The sequence below is a fragment of the Manduca sexta genome, chromosome 23, assembly GCF_014839805.1.
Source record: "Manduca sexta isolate Smith_Timp_Sample1 chromosome 23, JHU_Msex_v1.0, whole genome shotgun sequence".
In the NCBI taxonomy this organism is placed as follows: domain Eukaryota; kingdom Metazoa; phylum Arthropoda; class Insecta; order Lepidoptera; family Sphingidae; genus Manduca; species Manduca sexta.
Window position 1 is genome coordinate 1,342,638 of NC_051137.1, and position 21,053 is coordinate 1,363,690.

The 21,053-nt window shown below is 34.7% G+C and overlaps 3 protein-coding genes across 3 annotated transcripts in view; 1 reads left to right on the forward strand and 2 right to left on the reverse strand.

The window, feature by feature from the left end:
* Positions 1 to 656: 656 nt before the first annotated feature.
* LOC115443547 (mitochondrial fission 1 protein) lies at positions 657 to 6,803 on the reverse strand. The gene is given in 6 exon segments (XM_030169003.2): positions 657 to 1,449; positions 2,214 to 2,350; positions 3,979 to 4,106; positions 4,109 to 4,148; positions 6,401 to 6,514; positions 6,590 to 6,803. Coding segments are annotated over 5 exon segments (450 nt in total). The 5' UTR covers positions 6,635 to 6,803; the 3' UTR covers positions 657 to 1,449; positions 2,214 to 2,227.
* A 217-nt stretch (positions 6,804 to 7,020) lies between these two features.
* On the forward strand, positions 7,021 to 17,640 carry LOC115443540 (ubiquitin-like-conjugating enzyme ATG3). Its single transcript, XM_037441806.1, has 7 exons — positions 7,021 to 7,248; positions 7,554 to 7,746; positions 10,994 to 11,103; positions 11,668 to 11,820; positions 13,565 to 13,723; positions 14,080 to 14,207; positions 14,665 to 17,640. Exons 1-7 carry the CDS (start codon positions 7,177 to 7,179, stop codon positions 14,816 to 14,818), a joined length of 969 nt encoding a protein of 322 aa, XP_037297703.1. The 5' UTR covers positions 7,021 to 7,176; the 3' UTR covers positions 14,819 to 17,640.
* Positions 17,641 to 18,021: 381 nt separating this feature from the next.
* The window catches only part of LOC115443171 (transmembrane protein KIAA1109 homolog), a 44,372-nt gene continuing 41,340 nt past the window's right edge, over positions 18,022 to 21,053 (reverse strand). The window contains 1 exon segment of the mRNA XM_037441714.1: positions 18,022 to 20,915. Coding sequence (XP_037297611.1) covers positions 20,732 to 20,915 — 184 coding nt within the window. The 3' untranslated portion in view covers positions 18,022 to 20,731.

The following is a 21,053-nucleotide window of genomic DNA, read 5'->3' on the forward strand; positions in this document are numbered from 1 at the left end:
GGGTGGTAGCGAGCGATACAAAGCCAAGGCTCCATTGTACATTACTGCACTAGTTGTACGACGCTTCACTACATTATATACAATGATAATAAAATAATTGTTTTGAATTTTTCTCGTTTTATTGCACCCATTTTGGCTCTGAATGAACCCTTGACTACAATATTAAGTGTTTTACTTAATCAATCATTGTCACCTTTCCTAAGGTCGAAAAATAAGTGACAAAACATACTAACTTTAATTATTAAAAAAATATAAATGAGTTCCTGCATATATTAGATCCTAAATTTCATCAAAAGACGTAAATATAATTAAATACATTTATTACCCGAATTGATATAAATATTTTAATAAAAGTTTATATTATCAAGTGATATAAATTATTATGAAGCTGTGAATTACTTTAACATTAAAAAAAAAAAAGGAATTACTTTAATTAGTTTTAAATTAGTTTTTTATAAAAAAAATAAGATAGCGTATTAAACGAAACACCTACTAACGAAAATCTAATAAAAATATTTCAAACAATTAAATAAAATAAAACCTTGAATTTACGAAATGTACACTTATACAACTTTGTACTTGGCAAGACGATTAAAAAAACGATAAAAATCCTTTACACCGTGAATTTATTCTAATAGGACAAACAAAAACCATAATAATGAAAACGAAAAAATATATTTATTAATGGAATCGCTCCTTCAACGGCATCTTAAATTAAACCCTAACGCTAAATAAATAGATACCATATCACAAACGCGGAGACTAACGCTTACAAAACTACACTACGCTTACGGTACAATTTTAAGCCACAGACTTATAAATCTATCAGACGCCATATTGTGTTTTGAAAACATATTTTTACTGTAAATGCTTTTATTACACTGAGGGGCATATCAGATATTTTTTGTTTAATTATTAAAAAAAAAAAACACAAATGACCTGTGCAAAAAGATATATATCAAACCATTTCGCTCAACACATATTTTTAATTATAAAATGACTATGACAAAACTTTATATTCTTTGGCTGATTTGTCCAAATACCTCTACATTATATCATTATAACTATAAGATGCAGTAATAATATTGAGCGTGAGGTAAATATAAATAAAAAAATCAAATATTATTTGGCATACATATTAGGTCTCAGTTGAAATAATATATATTTTTTTTATGTTATCACATCATATTTTTTTTTTTTACTTTTTTACAAATGACTTATTTTCATGGATTTACTCTCGGGATCCGATCGAAGTTTGGGATCATTCATTCAAAACGTCGTTAGTACATGTGACGTCTATAGTTTTATAGGTCTGTGAACGAAGCCAATGGTGCCTTTGATTCTGTACACAAGTGTTACACATAGGTGATGATAAAACCAGCTGGCGCCTACTCCTTCTTGATCTCTTTACGCTTCCATAGATAATGAACGCCCAGCAACGCGTTCATTCTGGAACGGACAAAAAAATATATTAAAAATAATCTATGCTTTCTTACTTACGGCCAGTACATACTTATTTAAATATCGTAAAATCCTTATTACAAATAAATAGAAAATCGACTTGTGGCTCTTTACCTTCGTGGTTCGCTAAAGTGTGCGTACTTCAAGTGTTTTATTACTAAAACATATAAATGCACACATTCAAGGATTTTTATATACAAAAGGATAGGCAAAGGCACCCTATTATATAATATATTATAGTGCACCCTATTATCGCCATGTGTATCCGTCTCATAGTACCAGCGATTTTTTTATTAGTCCACGACAAAATGACCCCACTGCACCAGATTGTAAGTGTTGTAGGGTCGAATAGAATGACGACTGACGAGAGATGATTTACCTCGCCAGTCGACACAATTATGCCGGCTTGTTGGAACCGGATATATACAGGCTGATCCCGAACACAACAAACTAACGTGTGCCACTATGGCGGGTACACACCTTGTGTACGGTAGTCGCTATCCGCCAGGTATAAAATACATCCTACCAACAGCAAACTTAATTGTTGCCATGTGTAGAATATAGCAGAGACTCAAAACCTTTCTGCTAGGTGACGTAACCTAGCTTTTATACTACCAATGCAAGTTTTAACAACTGCACATGCATAACCCAAAATTTATTCGTGGTCATTTTTTCCCCCAAGAGTCTACACCCTGTGCTTAGGCACCGCCTAGTTACAGCATTGAGTCCATTATGTTTGTTTATATACTCACAAGAAGGCCAAATGCTATTTCTTGCTCGAGGCGAGAGCGATCCCGAGGCCCACGATGCCGCCGAGCGCCAGCACCGCGCCGCCCGCCACCGCCATGCCGATCAGCCCCTCCTTCTCCATGCGCTTGTTGATCTGACGCTGCAAGCAATACACTACATGTAGAACATGGTAGCGAACTCATCTAAGAGAACTTTATTAACATGCTGAAGATGCGTATGTTGGACTCCTATTCGACAAAATAAAATACCTACGTTGTGAGCGCCAGAGTGCTTTTTATTTTAAAGTTAAGCTTGTTTATATTTCTGGTCAGGGTATAATCTTACAAAGGTCGAAACCAAAACACAACAGATGTTACTGATATGATGACCAATATGTAATTATTGATAAAAATTATCTTCAGCCCGAAACAGGATAATGTGCGGACACTGCTTGTTAGAGCACAAATAAATGACATCCCCCTCAAACAAATAGCCATCAAGTAACGTAAGCCCTGCTTTACTTACCCAATATCAATTAATAATTGTGCTTTTAATTTCGCCAAGTAAAATACAAAAAAATCCATATTTCACCTACTTCGAAAAGACCTTGGTAGGTACCGTTATTTTTATGAACGGAACTTTTTTCCAAGCAACGTCCGTGAATGTCAGCAATTGTTACTGCTCGCGAACACGCCATCACCCCAGTTTAAAAATCAAATGCTAACAATATTTTACTAAACCTAAGTTGTACATGTGGTTTTATCCTTTTTTTACTTATTTATTTTATCGACTGCCTCGGTGGCGGTGTACTGCACGCGCGGTACGACAGCGCTCCGAGGTCCTGGTTTCGAATGCCGGATCGTGCAAAGTGATATTTGGGATTTTATCGCCATCGATCGCCCCCTATTACATCATGGGACGGACCACACTTGGCGAAAAGTGGGTGCCCTGGTTGTGCCTCTGCATAATACCCCTTAGGGGATAAATGTGTGACGTGTGTGGGTTTATTTTATTAATTCTACTCAAATGCATAAGTATTCATCAAATTTTAAATTAATAGAAAAAGATTAGACATAGAAATAAAAAAAATTAACCATTTTTAATTATGTATATAGTTAAAGTTATAAATCGAAGCATTTTGTACGTGACGAAGATCACCGATAATACACACGGTTACAAACAATGCGTCAAACGAGCAATTTGTTATTGTTCATCTTGGCTTATCTGAATCATTTTGTCACACTGACCGCTGATGCGAGATACAGGACGTCCCACACGTATGACGACTGATGTATGGGGGGCAACTATTTCAATCATTTTATTTGGCTTTTTTTAAAGATAGTCCATAAACGTCACAATGGTACGGAGCGTCTTATGAATGTAAATAAAGGTTCGATCGTGTACGGATTACTTTACGCAACGCTCTGCTTTCCAAAACATCCACGTTTAAATATAACGCGATAAACCCGTCGATCGTGGATTACTTATATTATTCACGATGACATATGTTTTATTCGTTTATTATCGAATCCTAAGATACTATTTAAGCTTATTTATAAATTGCAACTATCAAAAAACTTATCCGATGAATCATCGCGTTCCAGCATCAACCTGTGTATATCCGATTCAAACAGGCCGACATAATTGTGTCGACTGGCGTTAGGTAATCATCTCTCGTCAGTCGACATTCTATCTGGACCCCACTCTGTTTACAATCAGATGCAGTACGATCACATTTCCATGCCTATATAAAACCAAAAAATCCCATCATTCCATACAAAAACTCACCTCCAACGCCAAAACCTGTTGGTTAGCAGGCTCGATCTCCAGGAATGACTTAACATAATGCAGCGCCTTGTTGTACTCCTTGATCCTAGCATTGCCGATGGCAAGGTAGAACAGGTAGTCACGCTTCCCTCTGCGTGCGAATTGAAGAGTTCTTTCAGGAGTAATATACCCTGGAAATCAAGAATACCTATATTTTACATACCGAAACTAAATATTTGTAAATCATAATTTGAAATTAAATAATTAACTTTGATACTAAAGAATTTTATATAAATATGGGATACGTAAAGTAGGACTCGCTATCTCGCTCGCACGCACGCACGAAACGTAAGTGACGTCACTTAATGGTTAATGTATCTTTCTCTATCATTACACAATTAGCTTACTATAAGATTAGAAATTCATGAAATCAATGCAATATGCTGGTGCACTGATGGTTCAGTAGATCATTTTAAAGTCTACAATGATAATATTGCTACACGCATTTTAGGTAAGATGTATTATTAATAATATGGTGTGGACATTGTTTGCAATTAAGAGCTTTTTGCATTAAAAATGTCATGTAAGGAATTTATTACAGATGTTTCATTTACAAATTTATCGTCTAAGTTATTTTATCTTTATAGATATCATACTGATAATTTTCTATATGACAGAATCTAATCTCAAGGTTTATTGACCTGCCTCTAGGCAAGCAATATTATTCATTATATTGTGTTAGAAAAACTCAAACAAACTCAGCCAATATGAAAATTGAACCTAAGCCAATAAGTCCACAACCTATATAGTTATGGTACCACAAGACTAAAGAGACAACATAGGTGAGATTTCTACTTAAGATGTTTGTTTACCCTTACCCAGAAAAAATCTGCAAAACAAAAACCCAATTTCTTTTTAAAAAAAAACTAGAAAGTTCTATAAGTATATATATTAAAGTACAATGCTGTTAGAACATTTTTTCTAATCATATTTGTTTCCGAGTAATAATTGTAAAATTGTGATAAGTCAGATAAGACTTATATTTTAACAGAACACAATTTAATATAAAATCATGTATGTAGTTGCTGTGTTTGATAAAACACTATATTCAACAAGGAAATAAAAAAAGTTCAAAATCATAAATTACTATTAAAATAAAACTATTTTGCAATTTTATTGCTGGTCCTTATGTTATAATTTTTCTCCCGCATATTTAGATATATTGCAACTATGGCCACTCTTGTATCGGCCAAACAAAAATAAATATAGAGACCTGCACAAATGAACATACAGCTGCTGTGAAACACCAACACTCTATGAAATCTGCAGGCACTGAAAACCCTGAAGGAGGCTCCAATCACTATCTGTGACTAAATTATACACAAATCCTTGCCAAAGGAAACCGATTCCTGCATAGATTCATGAGACTATTGAAATTATAAAACATTAAAATTTCAATACAGAAGATGGTTGGCAAATTTTAAAATTAAAAACCACAATAAAATTCATAAAATAGTTTTCTTTTAATGTCTAACAATCACATAAACATAAGAAGTCATTATAGTACTGAAACATTGTTTTTAATTTGTATGTACTATAAATAAAGTGAATGTCATTAATATTTCATCACATCATAGTCATATTGCTTCACTATGTATTATTCACAATTGGCAGGAATCAGCTATTGTTCACTGTTCACACAAAAATCCTCACTAATATAATAATGCAAATAAAATGATATCTTACATTTATGCAAACATTAAACATTAAAATAAAACTAGTTTCTGGACTTTATCACAGTTTTTTGTGTTGGAGGAGAAGAAAAATACAAAAACTCAATAAAATTCAAAAACTAGTTTTATTTCAATGTAACTAAATTTGAACTTAGTGCAGTAACAGACCAATGTAGTATTTTGTCATTTGGAATTACAATAATTTCACATGCTAATAAGAATACAACAAAATCAATTGTAATGCAAATTTTGAAATTATAGTCAAATCTTGAAAAAAATATAGAATATAATAAATGCTCAATAAAAATAGGTAAATACTATGTCAGGGCTTCTAAGAAAAATATGCATGTAACATCTTAAAGATAAATGTCATGACTCTTAGTTTGTCAATAATACTTGGCAAACATAAAGTGCAATGAGAACAAAAATTATTGCTTTGTCACTCAATATAAACAAAGTAAGTAAACAATTTATATTTAACTTCCAATCACAGCACATGCGGACACGACATCAACTTACATTAACCAAGTATTCAATCTGTACAAACCTTTGAAAAATTCGGTTTATTTTGGTATAAAAATGTATGTAAATACTAAATAATCAATCAATACGCAATTAATGAGTTCAATTTCACGCCTCTTAAAAGTGTGAACCCTGACGTCAGGGTGTCGAATAAAATAGGTAATAGCGAGATGATGCGTAACACGTACCTTTCTTATGTCGGTTGGGTATTTGCTCCTGACGAGGCACCACGCGTACTCGAACTGCGCTTTGTGCGTCACATTGCCGCTATGTAACTGCTCGTGAAACACTTTCTCGAACTTCTAAACAACAGAAACACCACAATAACATTGGAACAACAAAGGCCGTGTGACACAACTAAACATTTTTGTCATTACTTGCAAATCTTCCGAGGAGACGGTCTCGTCCAAAACGTCCTCCATGTTGATGATATTGTACAATTAATCAATAAAACTGTGCTTTCTTGCTACTCAAAATTTTAAATGATGAATAATATGACCATTCCCGGATTAGCGATGTTCCGACTTTGACAGACAGCTCCCTGCATTGACAAAAATAATTACGATCCGTAATCCGTATTGTGACATTTCACTTTAGAGATGCACCTCAGTACTAGACGATTGTTCACATAAGTGATATCGCAAATATATCACCTGCTCCTCAATTTTTATGATGCTCTTATAATGGGATCATAACATTATATACTTATTTTATTATAAATTCCACATTTTGATACAATTTGTGTGATATAAGTAACTCACAATTTTGCCGCAAAAATAAAACGCATTCCTTCAAAATGTTAAACTGTCAACTATGAATTGTCATTTGTCATTATTGAATACGTCAAAACTCGTATGAATTGGTTTCTTTTGTGTAGACTATCTTGTGCGATAAATTAATTAAAACGACATTGTTATTAGTACACATCTCGGCGTCTGTGTTCCTGCATTAACAGAGCGTTACAATGCAGAGCGTGATCAACACGGTGAAGGGCACGGCTCTCGGAGTCGCAGGCTATCTTACACCGGTACTGAAGGTACGTTTATCTCATAAATTATGTGTGTTTACCGACCGCTTACCGTTATTTGTTTGAACCGATCAATCGTAGACGTTATCTATGTATATAGTAGCGGTAGAAATACAAATCTGTTGCGGAATTGTGTAATTCCGTCTAAAATTTTCAAAGCTATTGAATGTAGGGTAGGAGCTGCTGGAAATATAAAATCTAAAGCAATTTTAGTAGCATACAGCAAATAAAATCTATAAAAGTTATATGCCTCAATATACATATCCAGATATCCATAACCTAGATTGAATTAAAAAAAAAGATATTGTCACCAGGAATCGAAGTTTCACGAGACTGGCGTCCTGACTCCGGAGGAGTTCGTGGCGGCTGGAGATCACCTGGTGCATCACTGCCCGACCTGGCAGTGGGCCAAGGGTGAGGAGGCGAAGGTCAGGCCATACCTGCCAGCTGACAAACAGTTCCTCATCACCAGGAATGTGCCTTGCTACAGGCGTGCAAGCAGGTATAGTGACCCTAAAATACTTGAAGTATTTCTTTAGCCTTGTATCAGAGATGTAAAAATATTATACATTTTGTACATGAGTTTTCTTGTGGCTCTGCATACTGTGGATTATTGTGAAAAAAAATTATGCTAATGCAGTTGTTACTATATTTATAAACATCATGCATCAAACTACTGAAATCAAAGAATTATACATAGTATGTTACTTTTCACAAAAAATTAAGTTAATGTGTTAATTCAATAATCACATTCCAAAGTTGTTTATTGCTATACATTGTTTTGGTATGGAACAATGATTCTTTTCCTTTTATATTTCATGTATCTTATAAACAAGGTTATTATTGTACTAATATTGTACTAAATCATTGCAATGTAAACATCATATCAAAACAAATAAGTGCAACGCATCAACAATTTGTATTATTATTATTATAGTATATTGGTTGCATGTTCCCCACAATGAACCAAAATGCCATCATCAATGTTCTTAGATACTGGTTGTTTGACCCTCTCTTGTATACATGGTAAAGCCCATAATCACTTTTTTTTAACATACTTATGATATATACATAGTTTTGGTTCTTTTGCTGCATTATTTAAACTAATTCCTAGATTAACATATGATCTACAGTTTATTCTAGAGTTGCATAGTTTGCCTTTTTTCTGAATCGTGTTTAGTATAACCTCAAGTAAAAAGTGTATTAAATGAAATGGTCTATAATTCAAATTTATCTTAAAAATATAAGAAGTGTTTTCCAGTATCACTCTAAGCAATACAATTATTACTCAAGTATGTACTTTATAATATAGTCCATGTGGAAGCTCAAAGGAATCTCGTAGAATGTTGATATGTATAAATATGAAAGAAAGTGGTGTTAGTTACAGTATTTATAACTCAAGAACAGATGAACCGATTTGGCTGAAAATTGGTGGAGAGGTAGCTTAGAACCAGGAGACGGACATAGGATACTTTTTATCCCATTCCCATGGGAACAGGATGTGACATAAGACGTGGTATAAGAAAGCAAAATTTGGTAGGGAGATAGTATAAGACCCTGGGAAAGTTATGGGCTACTATCCCAGAAAAATATATAGTGGGACTTTTATCCTGGAAAACTCCTTCACGCGGGCGAAGTCACGAGCAAAAGCTAGTTATAAATAAAAATAATTTTAACAAAAAATTAAACCGCCTTCAAAAACCACTCAAAACCAAAAAATAATTTCACATACAAGTATATATTGGATACTAATTTTGGAGTCGGTGCCTAATTAAAATTGCTAGTTAGCTATATTTGTTGCATAGTCCATCTATGAGCTAAATTTCTTTCAAATCAATTAAAAGTAGTAGGTTTGCGTGAACTACAACATACACAGTGAAAGGTGTAATACCAAGCACATGTATGGTGTTTCATCTTTTTATTTCCTCTTTTTTCGAGGCAGGGGTGTAATACACCCACATTTGACCAGCTATATGTAACAGGGGAAGAATTTGGGTAGCGTACAGTTCACAAATTTAAATATTTCCTTAATAGCTTCCATTTGCTGTGCTGCGGCGATGTGTTTATCTCCGGTGACGATCTGACTTGCTGACTTTGTATGCTGGCAACACATTGTTTTCGTATATTCGTAAATGTATTTATCTAGCTTAACTAGCAATTTTAATTAGGCACCGACTCCAAAATTAGTATCCAATATATACTTGTATGTGAAATTATTTTTTGGTTTCGAGTGGTTTTTGAAGGCGGTTTAATTTTTTGTTAAAATTATTTTTATTTTTGCTTTTTGTGTTAGTAAAAATAGACCGTCTCAATGGCATAGTTGTGTTTCGCTCACGATACGAGTATCGCGCTGAGGAGATACACCTCTGAGTACCACTGAAAAGGGAAAAGTTGTGATGCTATATATATGTATGTAAGAAGTAGATTCAAGTAAACCTAACGCAAAAACACAACTGATATTATTTGGCTCACAGTACAACTATCGCGCTGTGGTGTTACACTTCTGCCTACCCCTGAAAAGGGGAAAAGGTGTGATGCTATATATATGTCTGTATGTAAGAAGTAGAGTCAACTAAACCCAACGCAAAAACACAACTAATGTGTTTCGCTCGCAGTACGACTATCGCGCTGAAATGTTACACCTTTGCCTACCCCTGAAAAGGGGAAAAGGTGTGATGCTATATATATATGTATGTAAGAAGTAGATTCAAGCAAACCTAACGCAAAAACACAACTGATATATTTGGCTCACAGTATAACTATCGCGCTGTGGTGTAACACCTCTGCCTACCCCTGAAAAGGGTAAAAGGTGTGATGCTACATATATGTATGTATGTAAAAGTGGAGTCAACTAAACCCAACGCAAGAACACAACTAATGTGTTTCGCACGCAGTATGATTATCGCGATGAAATTATACGCCTCTGCCTACCCCTGACACGGGGAAAAGGTGTGATGCTATATATATTTATGTAAGAAGTAGACTCGAGGAAACCTAACGCAAAAACACAACTGATATATTTGGCTCACAGTAAAACTAGCTCGCTGTGGTGTAACACCTCTGCCTACCCCTGAAAAGGGGAAAAGGTTTGATGCTATATGTATGTATGTATGTAAGAAGTAGAGTCCACTAAACCCAACACAAAAACACAACTAATGTGTTTCGCACGCAGTACGACTATCACGCTCAAATGTTACACCTCTGCCTACCCCTGACACGGGAAAAGATGTTACGCTATATGTATAAGTATGTGAGAAGTACAGTCAACGAAACTCAATGCAAAAACATAACTAAATACGTCACAGGAAAGCTAAATTCGCGATTTCGTTTTCTTGGACGACATAAATATTCTAGTTTTAATAAATTTAAAAACAACCTACCAAAGCGATCTTGAAAAAAATTTTATGGGACCAATCTGGAGAGAAATTCTTTCGAATAAAAAAAGAATTTTCCAAATCGGTTCAGAAATGAGCGAGTTCTGAGGTAACAAACATAGAAAAAAAAAAAAAATAAAAAAAAAAAAATTCACGTCGAATTGATAACCTCCTCCTTTTTTTTGAAGTCGGTTAATAAATGCAGTTGTTTTAATAATATTACATTATCAATGTAGGTAAAATCAGGCATCAATAGTGCAAATACATTTATTACATAATGGATAAAGTAGTATCAACAAAATCCCTGCACTAACTCCTCTCATTTACATTCTGAGTGAGAGAGAGAGCTGATGTGCGGACTTTATGTTATTTGTAGATAGAGTACTGCGAGGACAAGGAGAAGGTAATAGAGGATGAACATGATGAGGATGGTGGCTGGGTGGACACGCATCATTATGATAACGCTGGATCTCCCACTGTTGAAGAAAAGGTCAGTGGTAGTATTTTACTAAAGAGTTTAACTGCCAGATATGGCAACAAAATTTGCAATATTCCATTTATAAAACGAACCTTTGTTGTCTGAAATTTCAATTTGTGCCCAATATGGAGAAGCCAAACACCAAGCTCTCCCTTGAATTTTATAATGTGATCTTTAACATACAGGGAGGGCTGCATATGAAGCAATCGCTGGTTAATTAGATGCATAGAGTGCAATAAATATTTGGGTGGCGTCGGAAGTGCCGCCTTTGACAACATACTTATTATGATCCTTGTCAATGGACTTTGCTAATATGACTGCACCACTTCCACTTCTGCCTAACCCAACAATGCTGTCGCCTAACCTACGCACGGCCTACCAGCTAAAACTCCGCGGTGGCCCTCTTCGGCGCATTAGGAACGGCTGCGGGCTTCCTCTGACGGAGTTGTCTAAGTCTTCGTCCGCAGCCGCCCCTGCGCGGTGCCGCCTTGCGGCCCGTCTCCTATGGAGGGGGGGGGCTCAGAAGCCCCCAACAATGCTGTCGCCTTTTGTAAGTTTTAAGACCTTTTCTTGTAGGTATGTGAAATGACCCTGGAAGCAGCCGACACCGGCGACAGTGACGGTGAGGGCCCGGCTGGTGACCCTGATGATGAGGAGGATGATGAAGACGGCGAGGCCGAGGACATGGAGCAGTTCCAGGAATCAGGGCTGCTTGATGAAGTGGATCCGGTAAGAGAATTAATTCTTTGTGTATCAATGTTAAAGACATGTCATTCTTAAAAAAAAATATTACTTTTTCTAGAAAATTAAATAGTCAAGAATTACCCAAAATACTAATTAAGAAAGCTCCGGTTGTATAAAAGTTTTTTTTTTCTTTTTAAACATCTCCACTGTAAAGTTGACATAGCATTAAATGCTGATATCAATATTAGCTGTAGAAATGTAAAAATATTGACAAAAAATGTTTTTTCACCTCCATGCTGCATTGTTATAAAAGGGTATTTCATCAAATGAATTTAGACGTTCAGGGACAAAGTAAATGAGATCATACAATAAAATAGTGAAATTGTATGAACATATGTATTTATATTATAAACACTTTTATTGATAACTGATATCAATGTGTTACTGTGAGCCGCACGTCTGATGTGTTTACACATATGTTTGCGGTTTTGTAAGATAACTAGCTAATTACCTGTACATAATGTATAACGTCCTACTGATATTACAAATGCGAAAGTTTGTGAGAATGTATGTATGTGTGTATGTTTGTTCCTGTTTCTCGAAAAAACTACTCAACAGATTTGGATAAAACTTTGCAGTAATATTGTTTATACATCAGATCAGATCAGATTTATAATGATTTTGTGTAATTTGTTCATAATATAACGATACATATCTAATAAATCGGATAAACATATCCCGGAAAACTCCTTCACGCGGGCGGATCCGCGAGCAAAAGCTAGTTTTGATATATGTAGATATACTCGTATGTGATAGGTCAGGTAAGATAACTACAGTAAATATCTTAATTGCAATTAAATTAAACCAGAGTAATGGTGCAAGATTCATGCTTTTTTCGGTAAAGAGGTAATTTGAATTAATTTACATTTGTTCCTGTTTAAATTATAATACATTTAAATATTATTTATGTAGTAAAAAATGTTTAATATTATAATATGCAAAAATTATTATATTTTATTGTGTATATAAAGACGTGTCGATCGGTGGTGCCGTGCCAAATACTTTGTTGAATGAAACAGCTGCTTTCATTGCGAAAATTCTTACGCAAATAAGAAGCGGTATTATTTTATACAGTGTGAATAAAATAATGAATTTTTATGCCGACAGCACCGCGAACAAAGCCACATTATAGGTGAATAATGCAATCCAATACAACATTACATCTTCCTGGCATTCCGATATTTTTAACACAATCTTAAAACGAAGAAAGGCCAGTGAGAAAATATAACAAAAATCGAAAACATTTTATATTCGTACCAGATGTTTCTTCATACACTAAACTTCAAAGAGACTTAATGCCTAATGCATTCTCTACCTGTCAACTTTACCTTTGCGCAGAGATAATTCTAGTAGGTGCACCAAAAGCAAAGACTTTATCATCATCATTAGCCACATAAAGTCCACTGCTGAACATAGGCCTTCCTCAAAGATTTCCAGACGGACCCGTCGAATGCGGCCTGCATCCAACTTGTTCCTGCGACCTTTATCAGGTCGTCTGTCCACCTTGCAGTTGAAAGACTTCTCCTTTGTGAAAACCCTTTCTCGAGATGATAGTCCCACTTCCGTTTCCGGATCAAAAATAGCTTATGTTTTTTTTTTGTTCATACCAAAATTTATCAAAATTGGTCCAGTGCTTTCACCATGAAAGCGTTGCATAGAAATAGAAAGTCACTTTCCATTTAAAATATTAGTATGAATTGATTATATAAATAGATTTGAATGTCCTCAGTCGACTGACCTGGCGCCGCGCAAGGACCCCAAGCCGAAGGTCGAGAAGAAGTCGAAGGTGGAGGGCGACGAGATCATCAAGACGCGCACGTACGACCTGCACATCACGTACGACAAGTACTACCAGACGCCGCGGCTTTGGCTCATCGGTTATGACGAGGTGAGATACACATACTAGGCATTGCTCCCGACTTTGGCCATAGGACATATCTTTCCCGCAATGGAGTCAGCATTGTGTGGTTTTCTAGAATAAAAAATTAGGGTTTGGTCTTTCTATGTACCAAATATAATCCAAATTAATTGGGGGTGTTTATTTCCAACAATCATCCAAATATATTCAAAAACTTTGTATTTATAATTTCAGTATGATAGCCCGTCTAGTAAACAAGCTCGAAGTCCGAGCTCTATAAAAATATTTACAAAGTTGCATAACATTAAGGGCTGGCGAGTCTCAATCCTCATTATTGTTTTATCCTTTCCTGTCCTAACTGGGTTTTACAAACTGTTTTTTTCTAGAACCGCACCCTGCTGAGCGTGGAGGCAATGTACGAGGACGTGTCGCAGGACCACGCCAAGAAGACCGTCACCATGGAGTCGCACCCGCATCTATCCGGACCCAGCATGGCGTCCGTACACCCCTGCCGGTGAGTACACTAACAAAGGCACGAAAAAATTCCAGCCCCAAAGTCATCAATCCTTTGATGATTCCCCTCATTTCGTATTCCGTTATTGATACCTTTAAGGTGTGTGGATATTTGACGAATGTAACGCAAATGCGCGTTTTTGAAAGGCACGTGAGCTACACGCGTCTCTTGCGAGTCATTAATTAAAGAAACACACATAACTTAAGATAAGTCTGAGGCTTGCCCTTGGGATTTGAACCTGCGGACGTTCGTCCGCTTTTGAAATGCTCATAATTATTTAAGAAATCTGGAGCCACCTGGGGAAGATTGTGATGCATACAAACAGCAATATAAATCCCTCTGTAGGTTTGCGTCAGTTACAAGTATTTTAGTTATTATTCATATTCTTGATAGTTTCTAACATATAATAATGTATTGTACTTCCAAACACTGAGAGTAATATTTTTATATTCCATAGACACGCGGAAGTGATGAAGAAGATAATCGAGACAGTGACAGAGAGCGGCGGCGAGATGGGCGTGCACTCGTATCTCATAGTGTTCCTGAAGTTCGTGCAGACCGTCATCCCCACCATCGAGTACGACTTCACGCAGAACTTCTCCATCAACTAGTCATCGCGCTTGGTGTAGCTTCATTCGGCTTGTGACGCGGCGGGAGTAGCGAATATTATACAGGCCTTAGGTGCCTGTTGAGTTCTTTGCCTGGTCCAAAATTTGATTATGGTTTTTCGTTTGGGAGGTAGAAACACGTTTTATCGATTATCGATATCATTGGTAAATATCGATTTTTTTGGAATTTATTCTACGTATAAATACGTAAAGTGTAAATATACAAAAATAAAAGAAACCTCTCGATTTCTCTGTCAAAGTTCGATATCGAAATTCGAATAATATTGATCTCTCGCCGCGTTTAGCTTCATACGATAGTTTTAAACTCCATCGTTTTTTATAATCCATATTATCCGGTTTAACTCCAGCCTTTGCCAAACTTTTGCCCCAGACCACGTGTTCGCACAAACATTTTGTATCGAGTGATAGAAGCTACTTCTATTCCTTAAAAAATAACATTAGAAAAAATCCGTCTTCTTGGTTTTCTGGTATCGAATTTATAGTGACACCAGAATGATACAGAATAGAACTGCAGTCGCGTTTATAAATCTTCATAGAGGGTATTCACCAATAAGTCTTGCCTTTTGAGCCCAGATAGTTTATAGAATGGTTGACGCACATTAATCGACTCTATCTCTATAGTTAAGTGTCGGCAATTGGACTATATGGTATAGCATTACAGTTTACAAATAGTTGATATAATATTTAAATGCAGAAACAATATATTAATATGTTTTCATATTCCTCGCTCTAAAAATTGCATATCATCATCATCATCAGCCCGTTACAGTCCACTGTTGGACATAGGCTCTCCTAGGGTACGTCACAGAGCCCGGTCTGCTGTTTTATGCATCCAGTCCCTGCCGGCCCTATTGTGTGAGTTGTCCCGCCATCTAGCCAGAGGACGTCGCACGCTACGTTTGCCAATCGCGTATACTAAATAGAAAGAGATAGAAGTACAACATATATCAGTATCCTTCATGGCAGCTAAAACATACTAGCTACGTGATATAACTCTGTTTTTCATAATATCTTCAAGGCAATACATCGCCCGAGCGATGAGTGTGCGTCAACCTTTACTAGTAAGTAGACTGACACTATATATTGATATTACATTTTTGTATAAATATTTTTTGTCAGTTAAAAGTGTTGAAGTTTGTGTGAATTGGAATCGTCGCTTTTTATTTAGATTTTATTGATACTCCTGGATTACTTCAAATGTAAAAAAAATACCTGTAGTTGAAAATTACCGTCTTGATTCTGAAATCGTCTTTTACAAATATTAAAGAAAAATCAAGCCAAAGCAGCCGCGTTTACGTGTAAAAATTATATTGAATGTAGACACTAATTTTAGGTAATGAAAAGTACATCAATTTGAAATTGCAGTTCGAGGAAATAACAATATTACTTGTTCTTTTTTTGTTTAACTCACAAACACACTATACAGAAATAAAATTGAAATATTGATATTTACCTCCTTTTAATCAGCAAAACTTTACGTACAGCCCAGTTATTACTTTTGCTCTAAATAATGATCCATAACCAGTGATAAGTATTGGGTGCAGATTCATGTATCGGCATATGTAGTCGTGCACATTTTAATTAAAAGCCTCTTAGCTTTAATAATGCATTTTTATTCACTTGGTGTGCAATTAAATGTAAATACGAAGTAATATTACAAACACGTAACAGATAGGCTAAATAATTTAGTAGAATGCCAATGGAGGAAAAATACAATCACAATGGTAAAATAATTGAAATCGTCTAATTATTTCTAGATATATATTTTTCAAGTATTTGGCGTTGAATATTCTGTTTTTTTTTTCGTACAAAATCGAAGTTTGGTAAATGACTGTTTAATTTATGTTCGCTAAAAGCTCATGCCGTCTCTGTCTAATATCGAATATTTGAATCCCCTATATCTTTGGCGTTTTGAAGATGTTAAGGTAGTTTCATCTGCATTTATTATAGGATTTATTTTATGTAAACAAGAAAATAGTAAACATGTCGAAAAGCAAGGAAATATTATTTTTTTATAAGACAACAAATTTTGTTTGTAGTTGAAAATTGAAATTATATTATTCTATATGTATATAAGCTTAATAAAAATATTTGATCATTTTTCGATTCACTTGCATTTTGCGTGATAGTGAGGTACAAAAATATCGATGGTTGATGTTAGTATCGATAATACGAAGTTTACTATTAATTTTATATAAGTCATATGTTATACGAATCTGAATGTTTTAAGTTTTAATTATTGTTTATCTGCTTTTAGGTTTAAAATCAACGTAGTTACGAAGTAGCGTCGGAGGCTCTCTTAAAAGCCATATTATATAACGTTTTATTAGAAAACGCAATTGATTTAAGTCCACGCATAAAACCTAACATTTGCAATATACAAAGTAATATAACGAAAAATTTCCGGAATATGAAGTCTTCTACATACCCTTTTTTATTTAGGTAATTAAAATCTATCGATGTTTATTTGGTTAGTTCACAACTTATGTGAATAATTCGTTTACAAGATTCATTACTAGATAACTGGTCTTTCCGGCGTTTGCCAATTTTTATATCATAAAATCCGTTTGGAAACATAAGCTAGAAAATAAAAAACGATATTTTTTTGCGTTGATTTATGTCTACTGTTTTATTAAAGATGTGTAAAGTTTAGCTCATTCTAATCTATATATTGGATTTATCTGATTATATAATGTACTGCACATGCGTTTGTCATCGCACACTTGATATGATGTAGTCAAATTGAATGTTCAAATGTGCGTTAATGTTTAGGTTTTTTTAATAAAAGTTATTTTGCTACAGAATTTGTTTTTAATTTCAACCTTTAGGTTAATTTACTTTGTGCAAATAATGTTATTTTAATTTGATATGGGAACCAAAACGGTATCTTGTTGCTCTTCAAATACAGCCTATGTTTATAATACAACATAGACTCAAAGTCCGATATTTTCCTAACATTTTATTGTTATATGTTGTTGGTGTCCGTGTAAAAAATAAATATAACGCGAGTCGAGCTATTTTTATTATTGAGGATGAAAATTAATCATTAAACTCATAAAATTATAAAAATTGTTTCGATTCTGTAACTTTTAGCTTGCTGTCAGTTCAGAAAGCAATTGATTGGTAATAGAATTGAATTGCAATTCTTAAAGTATCCTGCGCCGTCCCCAAAAGAAACAAAACCGTAATACTCTAATATAATTTATTGATTTATATCACATACATTATTTACAAATTATCAAATACAATAATTACATTTCGTACAGTAAAGCCCATTTCAATGTGATCCTAAATATATATAAAACTAAATCTTTTGCAACGCAAAATAATCGATCGTATTGTTGCACTGACTGTAACATCAATAGTTAGACATGTGTGTATCCAATACTATACATTTTGTAAGATATAAAATAGAATTAGAAAAACAAACAATCAAATTTCGAAATACTAGCCAGTGTAACTACTGGACATAAGACTTAACATCTCATGTCTCAGGATGGTGAGCGCAGTGGAAAACCGAACAATACTTTGTAATTAAAGGTGTTGGATGGTGTTTCTACTGTTTATAAGCGATCGTATCGCTTACCATCAGGCGAACGGTAAGCTAGTCTCGTCATATAAAGCAATAAAAAAAAGATTTTCTCGCCTATAGATCACATTACAAAGACAAAATACTGTATGGCATTGTAATGCATACTTATCTTGGCATATTTTAACAAAGATGTATGATGTATAGGTAGTCTCCTCTGTAGAGCAAGGCAACCATATGTTCTGTTCTTTTAAATGAATTGTTGTAACCCGGCAATTTTAATGTAAACCATCCAACCCTCGCATTCCTATAAGTTTTGAAGCTAATTGTCAGTGCAACAACAACATCTCTACATTACAATCACATTACACCTCCAATGACCCAATGACCAGTGTCATTAGCACCTAACCTTACATTTGTCCGCATCAGCAGTTAGTTTCAGTCCATTGCTACAGTTTGAAGCCTATGCACACGTTATTAAACATACTGAAGTAACGTACAACTAAAACGCGATTTGGTCGGGAGCTGTGTACTTCGACCAGAAAAATAAAAAACCTCGCCATGTAGTGGTAAAATATCGAACTAATTTATTATATTGACAACGTTAACTTTAAAATAAAATAAGCGATAGTGGCGCCCTCAAGCAGATTGCGTTTTCTTGGTCAGTTTATATTTTTACAAATCAAGGTGTGTATAAAAATCGCGCGTTTTTAGCTCGTTTAAGATGTCGTGTGCATACGCCTTTACACTTCCCACAACCCACCACTCCCACGGAATAAATAACTCAAATTGCACCTACAAACACCGATAATAAATTAAAAATAATTTAACCATCATGACGTGATGTTTTTTAATTTTCTATAGGCTGTAACGAGTCGATAAGTTTGACATAAGAGGTCTTGACTTGAAGTTATTTATTTTTATTACTTATGGAATAAAAAATATTATTGGTAAAGGAATTATTAGGGTTTTAAAATTATAAATTCTTTACTCGTAATTACTATCATTTTGGAAACATAAAATGTGACCATGAATCTCTTTTCGATAAAATAATATTTCACTAATATCATAAATACTTTCTATATAGACATATAATAGTCTTTGTATTTTCGTTACAAAACAAAACATAATACTCCGCTATTGATTATTTTCAATTTAATCGCGAACCGCTTTTACCGCTATATTGAAAACGGAGTATTTTTATTTTATTGCTGATAGATCTTGATATACCCTATAAACCAATACATAAAAAAAATATTTATGGACTATAGACAGACAAACAGTTTATGATTCCTTCTAACACAGTATACGTAAACACAGTTTCTTTACGAAGAAGAAAGTGCTAGTTATTTACACTCTCAATAATAATTTTACAATTATCGATATTCGCTAAGATTAAATTTTTAACTTTCCAATGCGAATAAAGAAAATTTTGCTATAAAGTACCACGAACTGACGAGAATACAATTTTATATCGATAAAATAATTTTGTTCCTAAAATATACACAATATATCGATAAGGAAATCAAAAAATATATAATTTATATTCTAAATTCGTAACAACACTAAACTACTTTCATATGTCGATAAGGTACGGACATCTTTATAATGAACATATATGAATATACTTACAAGTGATATCGATTATTGTACGAGGCCCTCGTTCGTTTCAATTTTGTCTAACATATAAATTCATTATTGCTAATTATACACTTAAGAATAGTGAGACAACACATTATCGATTTATTGGTGCTAATAAAATTAATCGATATCTTATTAATTGGTCGTAGCTACGTTTATATATCGATGGAAATACATTTTATGTCGTCTCACTACTCATAGTTGGAATATATAAATAATCGTTTCACTACATATCTTATTAATTAATGTGATTATATTTGAAGGCAGTAATGTATTTGGTATTAATTATATTACACATATTTTAGTAAGATAATATACATTTGTCAATCAGTTCTCAAACGGGAATGTTCTTTTATATTATTTTATACCAGATAATATCAATAGTAATGAAAATACTCAAATTATTTTTAACTAGGTTTCTTGGAAGGTTGTTAAGACTGCTTGTCCGCAGTAGATATACTCAAGTGCAAGCAACAGATGTACGTAGATAATACAAGATGGCCGCTATTATTGTATTATATTATTACCTTCGGGCGAAAACCCTCTTATCGCTTAATCAACTTTGCCTGCTTTACTAGACAGGTAGTTTTTGGCGGCATTAGACATAATTCTCTTGTCATTCCACCCAATAACTCTTCAAATATGACACTCAAAAGCACCTGACCTGTGTAAGAGTATAATTGAACTAGTTCCGCCGCGTGCCGTTAGATGGCGCTGTAGTGTAGTTACTTGTGCGGCACGATGGCGACGAGGCGCAGCAGCGCCAGCGAGAGCACCTTGTCGAGCGGGTCGAGGGTCCCGCGCTGCAGCCACTTGGGGATGGTGGTCCGCGCGTGGCTGAACCCTAACTTCTGCAGGATGTAGTCCACGCCGTACGGCTCGATCGACTTGCCCGCCCATGATAGTAATCTGTCAGATATAAGGGGTACGTTATTGTTTTACGGTCAACCTATTACAGCAAATTTTGCAACTTTGTTAACCTCGGCTTTATCATGACAATGGTAAACCACCGGATCAATTTTAGAAGATGTTTGTGACTATCAGGTT

Excerpts from the sequence above, each read along its gene's own strand:
- LOC115443540 (XM_037441806.1), top strand. The coding sequence starts at position 7,177 with ATGCAGAGCGTGATCAACACGGTGAAGGGCACGGCTCTCGGAGTCGCA. Across the intron at positions 7,249-7,553 it reads ATCTTACACCGGTACTGAAG|GAATCGAAGTTTCACGAGAC; the intron begins GTACGTTTATCT and ends TATTGTCACCAG. Across the intron at positions 14,208-14,664 it reads GCGTCCGTACACCCCTGCCG|ACACGCGGAAGTGATGAAGA; the intron begins GTGAGTACACTA and ends TATATTCCATAG.